General features: G+C 39.6%; 1 protein-coding gene across 14 annotated transcripts in view; it reads right to left on the bottom strand.

Annotated features, from left to right (window-relative positions):
* LOC135485662 (synaptotagmin-16-like) overlaps positions 1-16,829 on the bottom strand; it is a 104,467-nt gene that overhangs the window by 21,573 nt on the left and 66,065 nt on the right. For 12 of the 14 annotated variants that reach the window (XM_064767992.1, XM_064767997.1, XM_064767987.1 and 9 more), the window contains one exon: positions 9,844-9,993. The exons of 1 other annotated variant lie outside the window; for it this stretch is intronic. In XM_064767992.1, the coding sequence (XP_064624062.1) occupies positions 9,844-9,993 (150 nt within the window). Of the gene's footprint in view, positions 1-1,373; positions 1,853-9,843; positions 9,994-16,829 lie in introns of those variants that run through there. One more of the 14 variants, XM_064767999.1, reaches the window with a different exon arrangement.

Genomic DNA, 16,829 nt, shown 5'->3' with positions numbered 1-16,829 from the left:
CACTATGAGGACTAGGGACAGGGCATTTATATACATGTAGCACGACAGGAGGACAGGTATCTTCCTCCTAAGAAAGTTCAGGTTTTAATTCTGAATGGAATGCAAACGTGTCTAAGACTGGGAGGGAGAAGAGATGAGTAGCTCCACATACCTGGTATAATTCTGTTTATTTTACACCCACATTTTGCTGCATTGACAGTCATATACGAATGTATATCTACATAAATTTGTACAATCGAAACTTGAAGTCCCCACTCTTTGAGTACCAATTAAGCTCCTCCACCAAACTATTCGGCATGTTAGATATGAAACAATGTCATTAAATGGAAGCTATGCTCTGATGAGGAGACAGCAGGTGCTGTTGAGGATACTCTTGGATAGAAGAATGTCTATGGCCAATTCCTCCATAACTTCAATGTAGTAGATGTTGAACATTGAGATGTGGTTTCCAGTGCATTATCTTCCAAACTCAATCGTTCTTTCAAACAAATTTTCTGGAACCTTGTGGGGGCTGGCTTGAGTACTGTAGAGTACCCACCTTTACCCTCCTGTTTATAAATGTTATACTGACCGAGTTTGTAATCAAAATACAGAACAACCCATCTAATAAGGACGACCTCGGGACTGACAAATAGAGAGGCCCCCTGATAAAAGAGGTCAAATTGAAAGGATACGACCCACTTGGAACGAAAAGCAGTTTCCCTAATTCAGAGGGTGTCCTACTATGACGGAGGTGTCCGCTAAGTGAGGATCCATTTCACAGATAGATTTCCTGGAAGGGGTAAACTTGTCAAAGAAAGACAAAAAGAAATCACTCATGAAAACTAAGAAGCTGGGATCTTCGCTCAACTTATCACAATTTGACAAACTACGAAGTTCTATATTTTGCCATCGATAAAGTCAACTCGGTAGGAGTTGTAGAGATGGATGACTGTTATCGTAAATTCTTAAACCAGTTTTTCGCTTAAAAGAAAATCTTTAAAACCATTTATCCGATCTGCCTATCAAAAAAGATTAAACCAAAAGATACACAAATCGGATAAGAAGAAATGTTTGATAACTGTAATAACCACATCTAATAGAGGAAATGCTGAAGGTCAGATTTAAGGAATTGATACATCACTGGAGGTACTAATTGCCTCACTCAACACCACAAAGGTCAAGTCAAATGATTGGTTGAAACTGAGACACTTTTCCAAGTTTTCGACAGATGACAGCTGAGCTCCCTCGGGAACTAAACTTTGAAATGCCTCCTAATTTTGTGCCATCCTGGGCTTGCAACACCTCAACTACTGCAGTCGTAGCAAGGGATTTACACTGCAAAATGATGCTGCTTGCCGACAATGTGTTTTAGAATCGAAAATCAGACCTACCATCCTCCTGCCCAGGTGCTGGCGTAACAGCACCGCCGTTACATAAAGGTTCTTTTATCAGTGTCTGATCACTTTCTGAGGTCTTTTGTTCCGGTAATTCCTCAAGTTTGTCCCCTGTATTTAACGCGGGATCACTCTGCGTTTCTCGGAGACTAACCTTACTCGTGCGTCTATTAAAACTAAAGAGGCTGAAGCTCCCTTTCCGCACCGAGGATCTCCGTTTTTCAGTTCCATCGGGATTATTCTCTGGATTATCCTCAAAAAACTTTCCCTCTAAATTCCCCATTTCGTATCACGGGGCAAAAGTGCCACTCACAATTCAGGTATCCAGTCTAGAAATCCATAGTTTGAGATAAGTTACCAGTTATCAATCCATTACAATCTTTAATAATTATCCCAAAACACTTTCAGGTCAATTTCTAACAAATCAGAAAGTGACACATTTTTCGAAGTTTTAACAAAATTGGGGGAAAAGGACGATAGTTTATTCCAATCCTCTCCCCAAGACACAGTTGTGACAGAATGTGCAAATTAGATATCATTAGTGACGCCCAACTTGAAAGCCACTCAAAGACATATTGGCCACCTGTCAGATCACGATCAATTTTCAAACGCACATTATCAATAGCATTTAAAACCAACACACTGACATGAAATGGCCGGTACAAACAGCTAGAAACTCCTACACAATACCTTGCCAATTAAATTTGCAGCCATGCAAATTCTCTTATCCTACCCAACTTCGAACATATGTCGACAACATTTGATTGTTCAGGGAAAGCCGCACACTATAACACTGTAAAATACATTTCACCAGGATGACTCTACTCGCACCAAATATTTTTTGACCAGAGCAAAAAGTACTATTCATTTGTTTTGCTTGGACGTGTTGGAAGGTGAAAGTATTGGATCTGTTGGAACAGAGCAATAAGAGTTTGTACAACCTCCAACAGATGGAGATGCATGTTCCCTTCTTTTTCTAATCAATACCCTTCACTAGGATCTGGTTTCAAGTCTTCAGATTGCATTGTGAAGTCCAATCCCCACCTTAATAACAGGCAGTTACTTTGTTAACGCGACTTTGTGATCCAGAGCCTTGTGTGTAAAGCTGGTCATGATGTTGTGGCAGTAGAAAAACGTGTACCGCTGCAGTTTTTAGTAGAAACGACTGATACCAAAAAAATATAAGCCTGATATCAATATGGATTTGGAGACTTTGTAATCTTGCCATTTGCATTGACGTTTGAACTATGTTAATTTGCTGATGTTTTGTCGAAATGGCTCGTCAAAATTTAACTTTTTGACCAATGGTTTTCTGATGGAAAGTTTAAACTGTTTCCACTCTGTCACTTGGTCAAAAACGTCAATGAACTAGTTTGACCAGGGTTTGCATATGCCACACACAAGAGTCTCCTTGCGATTAATGCATTTACTGCCTATCCCATCCTGGCTCGGTGCAACGTATAAACCCATTCCGTAGTAATGCTGCAATCACCTCAAATATTGATGAGCACATCAGTAAATGAGGTTACACCTATTAGGTGCAAATTACGGCAAAGAGAAGTGACTCCACAATACAAGGTCTTTCCCCCTTGATTAGTTCTTTGATGTGAACTGGGATAGCATTACGAATGAACATCAAATCTGCATCCTGATGTTGTCTATTAGCTGTTCAAAAACAAATATCTTGAAAGAAGCACTAGCACTCTTTCGTAATAAACTTTTGCTTGCGACCTCACTGAGGGACTTTTTTTCTAAGAGCCACAAGGGCCCTACTGCTGGCCTCTCCATCCTCCCCCTCTGAACCGACACAGCTATAGACAGGCAACCAATATGTTTGATATTGAAGAGACATCTGTGAATGAACAACAAAATCATGACTGACAATATTTTCAGAACAGAGCTGAGGACTAGATCAGGCTGGGTGTATGATGTTTTAATGACTCTCGTGTAACTCCACACGGCAGAAGTCCATTAACGGAAATCCCAGCAGACCACGTTTGGTCGTACCCAGTGTGCATGGTCGGTGTCATTCTTTACACACGTTACAGGCAAACCTATGTTGATGACGGAAAAATATTTTCGAGGTGACCTTTATGTACAACGAGAGATATTGCAATGGCATGGTCACTAACCGACAAAGCCGTTTAGCCACACCATCAATTACAATACAAATTGATCGAGCCTAAGGTCATCACTAAATAGGGAAGGTTTTTGCAATTGAATGACAATGAATGACGAGGAGTTGAATCAACTGAGTTTCAAAATGTTCTGGGTCTACAGCTTTGATGAAAGTTTATATTTAAGGGATATGGATCTTTCAATCAAGTGAGCTAATGCAGTCACACTAGCAGAAATTGGTAATTGACGGTATCAAAGTTAAACAAGAAACTCCAATGTACAAGACCCCAGTTTCAGAAGGTGTGTTCAAAATATCGGGCTGACAGACAAGACTCCGATACCTATTATCAGTTAGACATACTTTTAGGTGTTCAAAAACTCCTACATGTGTTGAGGAATGTGCTTTTGAAGACAAAATGGAAAAATTTAGTCAAATACAACATCAATATTGAAAATGAATCGACTATATAATTGAGAAGAAATCTGAAAACTACAAATGATTTCTCAAGTGAAATAGAAAATGTATATTAATCTTAAAAGGAGAAAATATGAAGAGAAAGAATTGTTGACATTTGAAGAGTAATCTATAAAATTTAGGAAACTTAAAGCCATTGACTAATCTACATACCAAAACTAGGTCTATGCGGGCCATGCTCAAATACGTTAATGGGCGTGCGGGGAGTACTGAAACTGATTCTCCGTGGACCCTCGCCAAAACTAGGTCTACGTGGCTCGTACAGGACTAAAACATATCATAATACTGTATTAGAAAGAAGTATGCATGCTGGAATTGGAATTATTTAATTAATGTTCCCCTGATGCAAGATGGGATGTTGGAAATTATTCATTCTATTACTGTAACCCCCGATGATTTTGCGAGAGGTGGTACAACTGCAATCTTCACGGATGCTGTTTTATCACTCGAAAACACATCCATTCGTGGAAATAGATAAAAGCAAAATCTGAAAAGGGCGCTTTTGTGAACAAAAGGGCCGGGCAAATAAAGTTTACAGTAACTGTTATTGGTTTTTTCTATTTGATGGTGCTTTGAATGAGAGAATGCGAAAAGTCATTCTGCTATGATTTGCACCCGTATAAACTTTGCCTGCATGAGTATCACGCAGAAAGGAAACTCCTTGGTATAATGCTTTTGGTTTTCAGTAGGAATTCTTCATTGACATCCGTCCTACTTTGCGTCAGTGAGTTGTACGCCAATGTTGCACCAGTGAAGCGCTTATCTCACTACGTTTTGTGTAAATTATGCACAACCTACGCTCGACTGGCGCACAACCTACGCGCCACTCTCGTGCCAATGATGCGATTTACGGGATGACAATTGTGATTTGGACCGTATGAAAAACCACCCGAGTTGAAAAAAAATAACATTCACATTCAGTTGCAAAGTTGATTAAAGGAAATATGATTATCAACAGCGACTCTGTATTTTTGTCCTAAACTTATATAAAAAGATTTGTAGATAATGAGATTAGCATACACCGAGGGAAAGACTGGGACTACGACTCTATAGGATGACGTCAGATCTAAGTCAATAAGCCTTCGTTTGTAGATAACAAGATCAGCACAGACCAAGGGAAAGACTGGGACTATGACAAATCTTCAGGACGACATCAGATCTGAGTTTTCAATAAGATTTACTAGACTTGGTGCTACATGTAGATGTGATTCAAGTTGGACGGTAATACATCTTCAGCATAGCAGAACTCGACTTTCTTTGGCTAACTTGTCATACTAGGGACCTCTTCAAATAATTTCAACATCTTTTATCAGCAGCCATTTTTGGAGATGGGCAATAACCATTGTCATTGCGCATTGTCTTTCGTGACAATATCTTAGGGAAGAGTGAAAATGCTTTTATCATGATGAATTAGGTGATCAAATCACATAAAGCCAACACAAATATGCACCGCAAGTTTTCTTCAGGGAAACGAAAAACCATTTGAGGTTTTTCAGAAGCTCTAAACCTTTTAGGGGTAATCTAGGCGGTCCATTGTTGTGCTGGCTCAAACCCCCCTACTTTTATGAATGTACTATTTGTTTCTGGTGATGCATGGACTGATTGGGTACTTTGGCCCTTAAACTCTGTGTGCGTCAAAATGAAATTGAAATTGCCTCTCTCCTTAGTTGTACTCAATCCAATTGAGACATCAAATTACAGGAAATGAGCTCAAACCAGACTAATATTGGTGTAATTGGGTTAGTTTACAGATGAATCAGGAGTGCTGTCGGTTCAATTCATTGGAACGGCGACTTTGGTCTAAAATTGATAAGTTTCATTCCATTTCCATCCCTCCGTACTCAGGACACCTCTCTATTGTATTGAGGACAGTGTCAGTCCCTAGCGTGAACAGTAGAACCTCTCTCCATTAAGGACACCCTTGGAACTGACAAATGCTGTTCTTGATTAAAAGTTGTCCTGATTATAGAGCTGGTGCGGCACTCGGATAAGAATTTGATTATGAATGGATCAACAAAATCAGCTAATGGGTGTGCAATCTCTGTTGGGTCTCATCTCCATCTGAAATTTAGCGGATGAACACCAGACCAGACGCACACGGGAATAGGGGGTAAACCAAAAATAGATTCAGACTAAATGAAATGTAAAGTGAAGCAAGTAATGATAAAAAGAAATGTTGAAATCTACCAAAACCTCGGAGGAGTAGAGTTAAATCAGGAATGGTAAATGTAATGAACTGAACAATTGAGTATTTTAAGACAAATAACACAAGCAGAGGTAAATTTTAGGACAGAAGAATGAAATTCTGTTATACAGTAGAGATTGTAGTTCAAGACAGCAGAATAAATTTCAGAGCCACCTAAGACGTTTTTTAACAGCAAAGTGCAATTTTAGGAATACCTCTTTCCAAGGTTTCTAATTCTTCCAACATTTGTGGCGTTGGGCAATCTGGGGAGAAAATATACACTTCTAGAAATATTTCATAATCATAAAAGGAGTTGGACATTTGAAGGGTCAAAGGCAGACCCTGTTCGTGAACTTGAAAATTGGAAACCAGACCTCGAATAAAAAAAGGTCTATTTGTATAAATATGCCGTGAATATAACTTTGAACATGTTCAACAGTGCCATTTTCTAGATATATACTTAATACCAAATTTCAGCAAATTTTCATATAAAATAACTGTACTACAGCATTGTGTATTTCTATTTTCCTTACTGTCCCACCAGTAAATAAAATGACCATGAACGACATTACCCTTTAATATGATGGTGATGGCTGATCAGGGCTAAAAATTTAAAAATCATCTAGTTACAAACACAAAATGAAGAAAACCTGTTCCATCTTCGTATGATAAGGCTTCTTTTCAGAATCCTGACAATTCAGGAAATTAGGTTTGATGTGGCAACCAACGCCTTCAACAGCAGATGCCATCGGAATGCCACCAAAACGAAACAAAAAGTCACAAATGACGTGACAGATGCAAATGGAATCAGCTTTTTCCAATGATTCCGTCAATTTTTATATCCCGAGTTTTTAGCTTGCCAATCAAAAACATATCTTGCGGATAAGCAATAATTGCTTGAAATCTGCTTGATTTTTGCTGCTGGAAGGGTGAGAATTGTTTGATGTGAATGATTAGTTGGTAGGCTGGTCTCTTGAGTCAGTCTAAAACGGGAGTGAATTAGAAGCCAATATTGGCATTAACCTGCGAAGAAATCTGCAAGACTGGGGCAGTCAGATTCTTTGACCAAGAGTATGTAATGTCAGATAGTAGCAACCAGTCGGATTTCCTGACCAAGAATTTGTAATGTCAGCGACCAAATTCAATGAAATACACCCTCATCTTACAAAAAAAACAGTGTAAACAGTGGGCCTGTTTTTTTTGCCATAAGCTTTGCGAAAAATCCTCTCGCAACCATTAAATGGACTATTTGCTTCACATGGTCCATGCGCTGTGTTTGACCCCAAATAGATTGGCATCATTTTCCATCCTCTGTGGAAATTTCTAAGCATTTACGAAAAGACTGAAACAGTCGTAAGGCAGAGTATATGCAAAATTGATCAAGTATAGGGCAGTGCAGGAACTTTGTGGAAGGGACAAAGCCTTCCATGGTTGTTGTATGAAGACGATTGTTAAGGGTAAAATTTGGGTCCACGATTCACCCCAGTGTGGTAACATGATGCGATAAGGTAGAAGGGCGCATTCCCACCTTTGGGTGCAAAGATTGAAAAAATATCGATCAAATATAGGGCACTTGGTAACTTGCTTTGAAGATACACCACTAGTCACTGACCAACACTGAAACACTAAGCAATCCATCTTCTCAGAAGTTAACCAGGTTCTATGTCATGATTACTACAAAGACACAAATGAAACCAGGCATACACTTGCTAGTGCAATGGGACAAAAACTTCCCTGAACTTACAGTAAAATCTCCCATAGCGGACAACTCTCTATTAAGGACACTACATATGGTCCCATATTGGTCATGAAGCTTCCCTGATCAATATAATATGCCCTCAGAGAAGTGATGACACTTCTCATACTGCAGTAAAAAGACCATGTATTCCTGTCCACGTCCATATCTCTAAATGGGTGAACATTTCTTGCCGATTGTGACAAGACATGCCTGGTTCTGCATGCTAATAAGAACTTCTTGACACATAAAGTGGATGAAGTATGTTTCACATGAGAAGTGGGCTTCGGAGGACCGACAAAGATTCAGGCAGATCAAGATATCTAGCAGAAAAAGGCAGATTTATAGAAGTGTTTTTTTCTTGAGATGAGCTCTGCAGAAGTTCCCATTTAAGGCTTCAGAATACGTTTTGACAATATGAAACTTGCCGCTCTCGTGCAAGGGTCAACTGCGAAGCCACACTGTCAAGAAAAAAATCCGAAAGTGCCATGCTATCAGTGCATATTCTTGGACCCTAAGGCCCACTCCCCCAAATTAAACCAGGACCCAATTATACAGAGATCTCGGCCAATCTTACCACACACCCTTAGGCTATTAGCCAAGTATCCAACTCAATCTGCCCACTTATGAATAAGACAAGATCACAGGAACATGGAAATGACCCAAGTTATCTCACAACTTTACTTGTAATGAATCATATTCCTTTCAAGCTATCAACACTAATATGTAGTGGTCCCAAAGGATTTCCACTCTCGCCTTGGACACTCTCGCCAAACTACGTTATTCTTCATCGGGATATCATGCCAGTTACCTTGGTTAGCAATAAGTAGATCAAAGCGCAGCTTTTTTACCAAAGTGTTCAAAATACCTTTGTGAAATAATCTTGTAATGGTTCTGTTAGTGTTATAACAAATGATTTGAAGAGTATTGCAGAAAGGGTGAAATTGCTTGAGTATGGCTTCAACTTCAGTGCCGGTGTTTTGGTGTATCCCACATATTTTAGAATTTAACTCAACACTTAAAAAAAAATTTTCCTGCACAATCAGCTACTTAGTATTCTGCACCTTAATTTTTTGTAAATTACTGTTTTCAGCTATTTCTTTTTAAACAAGATGATGACTGGTTGAATTCTGGTAATGCCAGCTCACCATAAGTCCACTTCAATTTTCTTCCACTGAGTAATGTTTTCGCACAAAAAGCAACTCCTTTCAACCTGAAAACCGTTTGAGTAACAGGACTACTAGTACCACTTAAGGCAAATTATGATCTCGCAACCCTGTAAGTTATCGGACTACTGGTACCACTTAATGCAACATACGATCTCACACTTCACACAGCACAGCACTAGACCTGTCACAAATGACTAACATTGGAGGCGTTTATGGGCACTAGCATATCCTAGAGCAAACACAGCAAAAAGTAGGGCTGACAACTTATCACCGGATGTCAGGTCCAACAAGTCGGTTAAGAGATCTGCGCTGATCAGATCAGGAGAGATTATTACATTATATCACCAGCAAGGAAATGAAGTCACTTCTGATTTGGAATCTACCGTTTGTGTCAACTTGTATCAAAAAGCTATTCATTTTCAAAATTAAAAATATATGAATTAACATCACATGGTCCACAATAGAAAGCAAAAACTAAAAGGATAAAGTATTTTAAACAGCCAACAAAATCCTATCCATAAATCCGTCAAAAAGGTGATTTGAACAAGCCATGACACATCCCAAACTCTTGACTTCCAAATCACACAATATAAATACAGATTAAAAACATCTCAAACAACAAAATTATGGAAAATGAAAGCATTCTGACAAAGGTCTAACAAGCATCTAACACTGTATACAAATTTAAAGCTGAACTGTACAGTTTGCCTCAGATATTCCTTTGATAACCAAGGACACATCTACAGAATAAGGTATAGTTCAGCTTTAAACTTGTCAATACTTACAGTAATTACTGCTCCCTTTACCGCTACGAGTCGCCAAGCTGCGCACACTCGCCGAGCGCTCCCGCCGGTCCTGAAGCTGCTCGTACCGTTTGAGATCTTCATCATCGCTATCTGACGACGTGTCGCCCTCGTCATAGGCGTAAGCTGAACCTGGAAAGAGAGGTCAAGCGAGACATCATTAGGGGGTGCCCTCATTGGTGATTCTTCCAAGCTTTTTCCCTTGCTTTTATAGTGCTCAAGGCTTCATCATTGCTACGTACACATTGAGTACATTTCCTCACCAAAAGCAAAGCGTAAGCTTTTTTGGACGATATGATGTGACTGCCGAACAGTGACCTTCCAGCTGACATGATAGTTTAGGTGCCTTACTTTCACGTTCATTGCCTGAGAAAAAGGGGCATGGATAGGACTTTTGTACCAAGGGAATGAAAAGTTCCTTATGGTAGAAAGTGGCAAGATATTGGAAACAGCTGAATACGGACTCAATTTCACTCTTGAACTCCCACGATCATCTTCACCCACAGCATTTACACAGCCTGTTTGGCAGGTATGGCGGCTTTATGATGATCTGGGGTGACCAACTCTTTAATTATTCACATAGTCCATCACAGTTAATCAAGACCATAATGACAAACTGGCTCATGAAAGCTGGTTGCGGAACATGAAAGCTGGCTGCGGAACATCAAAGCTGGGTGCGGATCATCAAACAAGGTGACTTCTTGGCACACCATCAGCACTGTATCTAAATTACTCGCACTTTGTCTTTTTAGAATTATATGACACCAACTTCACCAATAAATAAAAAAACTGATCAGCAGAATTTCCCAAGTAGATCACAATAAGAGTTCACAGAAATCACACTTTTGATTGTTTCGTTTAAACTTCCTCTAAGCACTCTACGTAATTTATCATTTCTCAAGAATTTCTTGGCACACCATCAGCACTGTATCTAAATTATTCGCACTTTCTCTTTTTAGAATGATACGACACCAACTTCACCAATAAACCAACAAACAGATCATTAGAACTTCCCAACTAGATCCCAATAAGAGTTCACAGAAATCACACTTTTGATTGTTCCGTTTAAACTTCCTCTAAGCACTCTACGTAATTTATCATTTCTCAAGAATTTCTTGGCACACCATCAGCACTGTATCTAAATTATTCGCACTTTCTCTTTTTAGAATGATACGACACCAACTTCACCAATAAACCAACAAACAGATCATTAGAACTTCCCAACTAGATCCCAATAAGAGTTCACAGAAATCACACTTTTGATTGTTCCGTTTAAACTTTCTCTAAGCACTCTACGTAATTTATCATTTCTCAAGAATTTCTTGGCACACCATCAGCACTGTATCTAAATTACTCGCACTTTGTCTTGCTAGAATAACATGACACCAACTTTACCAATAAACCAATAAAGCGATATAATCAAACTTTCCAAGTAGATCACAAAAAGAGTTCACAGAAATCACACTTTTTATTGCTTCATTTAGTCTTCTTCTAAGCATTCCACGTCATCTATCAGTTTTCTAAATAAGATGGCAAGACCTTAACTTAACTTTGTTACCAAGTATTCAATTAAAACTTCACTTTGTAAGCGTTTTTATAAATATCATCTATCAAGCTTCTTTTCTTTAAATAATGCAAGAATCTAGTCTGTATTTCTCATCAGACAGCTGTGCAACAGAAACTACAGCTGCCACTTTCCATTAAAAACAATTTATCGAACTGCTCCGGTCACATCCCTTGACAAGCTTTGGCAAAGTGCTTTTTTCCCATCCCCATCTGGATTCTCACTCCCAACTCCTCCTTTGAAGACTTTGATCAGCACTGCGGTCAGCAGGTTTTGAACAAAATTAACAGATTTTGCATCCCGTTATGCTTGCTAATGAGTTAGTCTACCTCGGTTACGCCTTTGTAAATACTGATCAATGCGCCTGCACTATCTGAATTTTTTTGTTTTGACTTCTGCTGACCATTCTGAGGCCTCAACGGAATATTTTTTGACATCTCCTTGGCACCATCCGCGTTGTTTAATCTTTCTGAGGACCAAAACTCAAACTGCGTGTTGTTGGCCTCTCCTGACAATCTCAGCAATAACGTCCTATGGTGTCTAAACTAGTTCACCGAATGCTTCTGCTGTGCCAGTTCAACTGTCTTTATGTTTTAGAGTATGCCACTTGCATGTACACGATACATAGATCAGCTCACACTGGGAATTAAGACAGGGCCTTTCTATAAAACGAGACATCTGACTGGTACCCCTTGCGCCCTCTCTACAAAGTGTGGTAAGGAGCGCCTCTCTCAGTCCCCAAGCAAGCAGGAGTTAACACCGACAAATTCTGTAGACGTACCAAACACGGCACCCATAAAGATCACCCCCATATTACCTCGCAATCCAATTTTGGCGAGGAGATCTTTTGGCGATCAATCATTATGACTCGCAATAAGCAGGAGATTATTTGCAATTAGTTGGCCATGTCAAACATCACATATATAGGATGATAATTTGGGAATCATTATTTGGGATTTATAGTGTAGCAACCTCTAATCGTGTTGTATTGTCATTGGGGTGTAGTGTTCCGAGTTACTAAATCAAATGTAACTGTCTCAACGACACTTGAACTCACTTGCACTCATCAAAAACACACGAACACTACACTCGCTTTATCAGACAGGCTTAACTAATCCAAAGGTTTGAGAGCATGATCGTGTTGTTTGATACAAGTCACCAACCTAGGGTTATCTCCTTCAGCTATAAAACCATAAAATATATCAGCAAATTAAAGTTAACACCAAGTTATTAACTTTCTTATACAAGCTAATCATCTTCCTAAAATGCTTTCTTCAAAGAGAGTGTCATGACTATATCAACATCAATGTAAGAGCCCGCTTTCACAAAGAAAAACTCAGTTAAAATTCTAATGAGGACATCCCAGGAGGAGTTGACCGCCATCCAAAGGACTGGTTCTTCAAAGAGCAACAACCGGAACCTGGCATTACTATTTTATGGTGCCACGAAAGCCTTCCTAAGGCACCTATTCCATAGAGGTATACGGTATACTACACTATACGCGAACAATGGCTTCACAAAGGGTGCATGACCATGAAACTATTGTACGCGAACAATGGCTTCACAAAGGGTGCATGACCATGAAACTATTGTTCGCGTATAGTATAGTATAGGGTATAGCTCTATGGAATAGGTGCCTTAGGCACCTATTCCATAGAGGTATACAGTATACTACACTATACGCGAACAATGGCTTCACAAAGGGTGCATGACCATGAAACTATTGTTCGCGTATAGTATAGTATAGGGTATAGCTCTATGGAATACGTGCCTTACAGACTACCAATAGGACTGACACCACCCACGACATCTCGGACTGTTTGCAGCCTTTGATACAATTAACAAAGTTAGTCTTCCTCATAAAACCAGATGAAACTGGTATTACTATTTCATGGAGAGGAAAGCAACATGTTACTCTTACAATGTCTTACAAGATATCCAGACAATCTGTTGACTCAGACATGGTACATATACATTACCAATATTCATAGAATATGTTAGTCAGTTATCCCAATGGTATACCAGAGAACATGGACCACGCATTGTCATGGTGAGAAAGCGTTATTTATACAGGATTTGAAGACATCCCTTCAGTCAGAACTGTATCCTGGATTATGATGAGCTATATCAGTAAATTAATATAATTGGCAAGGATCATTTGAACTTAGATACAGGGTGTAAGCGGAGCACAGTTACAGTTGATTTCAGCACACTAATGGTGTGTCCAATTGGCCGTGTGATGACCCAGCCTCAATGTTTTGATGAATTGTCCCCTACTTGCAATTCATCAGTTGTGGTTACAGTGGCCTTTCCATACTCCATCATCTTCATCATCATCATGATTGGTTGTGAGTTGGGTAATGGTTGTCCCCTTCAGCATGGATCCTGGCTCCAGAGGGACCAACCTTGAGGTCTGAATTAAGAGAATACTGTTCCTTGTCGTGTGCTCGAGTAGCTGTAGGAAAAGAACATTTTTAACACACATAGAAATCGCCATGATGCTAAAGAATTCAAGCACATGCTTAGATGATCAAACTGCATCATTCGAAGTAAGCAGAAATTTGCAAAGAAATTCTCTGTAGTAAAACACAGACGCTCTATGCACAATGATGAAAATGCATGATGCTGATATGCCAACAAATGCACAAATCTGCCATTATGCAACAGGATGACACACATACAAGGACCAAGATGGTGATACTGTATTTTAAACAACTTCAATTCACTAAAGCCATAAAAAGTTTCTATTTTCATCAAGCCTGTAGTCTCACGCCTTTATCATCCTATCTCCAAAAAGTACACTTTATCGAACGAAGTACTTTAATGCTGTCACACTATAACATGATTCTGTCAATACTTGCCAAAGACTCGAGTAGGATGCTAATTAACAAATTGCCTCGTTATGTACTCGTGAATTCGAATTCAGTCTTTCAAGTGATTTCAGTGTGACTTTTTAGTGGCTTCTATCAGACATGTAGCACTATCAGAAACACACCATGCTTAATGTTCAAAACACTGCAGTTTGCCTGGCTTACTTGAGGGTCCATAGTCTAAAAGACTAGTAAAAGGCAAATAGGCCTAAAACACAAAAAAACTGGGGGTTTTAAAATTGGAGAAGCCTCAGATAACCTTCACCGGAGTGGAATGACCTTGACCAAGGACACAAGAGCACGAAGACATCAATTTCAATCTATGAATTTCTCCAGTGAAGCAAGATCATATGTCACGTCTCATGATTTGTATCTCTGTTGATGTGCAGAAATTGACAACCACGGCCAGTTCATGCGGCCAGTCTAAGGTCGGCCTTCATGTTTTGGATTCTTGAATTGCCAAGAGACAAAATTTCAGATTTCAGAACCTTCTACCAGAGCATTGCTAGACCTGCATATCAAAATCTGTTCAGTTGGAAGAATGACACAGAAGTTACTGAAAAAAGACACCCCGCTTCTAGACCATTCTCAATCCGACATCTGCAGAGAGTGAGAGATAGTCTCAGGAAAAAGCACCCTGGTCACTGTCTGATCTCAATCTCTGAAGTTCATCTCTTGTCCTTGGAGCAATGGAAGAAGAACAAAAGACTGATGATCAATTACTTGAGGCGTTTCCCCATCCATCATGATTCTCCAGGGTAATGAAGGCACACTTGAAGTGACCAGCACTGCAAAACCAATGACAGAGTAGGGGTAGGGAAATCTGTATTTGTGCCCAATGGCATAAACTTTCATCAGCACCTCTAGGATTACAAGTGGTTTTAAGTCAAGCTGTAGTTCCAAACAAGTTGAATTTGACTGCTAGTTTTCATTCACCAATGCTCCAATGATATTGAGGTCATCAGGAGGATGTTTGGCATGACCGAGGAGGCACGATTTGACAAAGACATCGAGCAAAGCAGATGGAAATTTAACCAGACTGAGACTGCTCTTAGGACTTGTCCCCCTCCCCCTGTGATATTTTCATTTGAGGGCCTGATGTCAATACCAGCAAGATTTCAGTTCCTGCCGGCAGTGTTTGTTCTAACGAATGGGCTGAAGGAAGCAACAGGTGACAATCTACTATCTACGAATATGGCACTGCATACTTGGAAACATCTTCATGGAATAGGCTTGTGAGAATATGCTCAATGTGAATCTGGATATATGGAGAACAGACTCCAGCTGATGTGCTTCAGACCTGCTATCTCTAATGAAGAATAGAGAGGAATACTGGCCAATGGTGACCACCCCGACCACGATGCTCTGGGGCTCTGTGGTGGAACTCTTTAGGACAGCTTCGTTACCAAAGCAGACTGACACGACACCTCAAAAATTCCAAACACAGAAGAAGAAGAAGCTTGCCCCTCATCCCAGTATACCCAATTGGAGTAGGCTCACAAGCTCACAAGCTGATCTTAAAAACATAGACATCCAGACTACCAAGAAAAGACAAGAAATTCATTAGGTCCATACAGCTTCCGTTATCATTCTTCTATAATTCTTTTCTCTCAATGAGTACATGTACATGATGAGACAAGGAGAAGAGAGAGAGAATACTGATTAGAGACCAGGTTAAGATAAAGCTTTATCAGTCGTGTTTTTATAATATATATGAGAAAACGAATGCAACTTAGTGAGCTGAATCTCTAAGCAGGCAATCATGATTTGGTGCTCGTGATAAACACGTATAGGCTGATTAAACTATAGGTAAATCAACTGAAAAATTGTGCTCTACTGCAGTTTATACAGAATCAGTTTGAAAGTTAAGGCAAATAAACCATTTTTGTGAACCATTTTTAAAAAGGAAAGGAAATTGACTGGCTCATTAGCCTGGTGAATCAACATCTTTACCATAATTCAGCTTGTCCAACTGCCAGGGTCCCGGACAAAAAGATGATAGATAGCATCATTAGGAAAGAGGGAAACTGATTGTTTAGTGTTTATAGAATGCTTCACGACCATGATTACACTCAGTTGTGTCCAACACAAAGATTAATTGGTTGAGGGTATTGTTTTGACCAAAGTCAAACAGTAAGATCATCGTCAACAACATCTTGACCTATAATGGATCGAAAAATTAAAACATTAATGAGCTCTCCAAGTCTAAAGATTTGTGTCTTAGCCTCGATAAGATGTTTGTGATTTGATTCCATCACTGACCGATTGGCTCAGCTGGGTCACCAAATTAGACTTGCATAATACCATAACATCCTTGAGATCAGGTTGGCAATCTACCAAGAACCAACTCTCCGATAAAAAAATCTGACTGCTTTGCCAAAGCTGAGTCATGAATGTGTGGGGAATGCCAGATACACTTTTTTTTTTCTGCGTTGGGATTGTTCCAGATGCACGCTAGACAGTCCTAGAAAGTTAAGCCATAGAGCCTAAATTTGGTTGTCAGGGTGGTGTCCTTTGGCCAGCATTCCTGTCTA

This window comes from Lineus longissimus, chromosome 3 (assembly GCF_910592395.1).
Source record: "Lineus longissimus chromosome 3, tnLinLong1.2, whole genome shotgun sequence".
Taxonomy (NCBI): Eukaryota; Metazoa; Nemertea; class Pilidiophora; order Heteronemertea; family Lineidae; genus Lineus; species Lineus longissimus.
The sequence above is the reverse complement of the archived record's forward strand: the minus strand, read 5'-3'. Positions and strand labels throughout refer to the sequence as shown.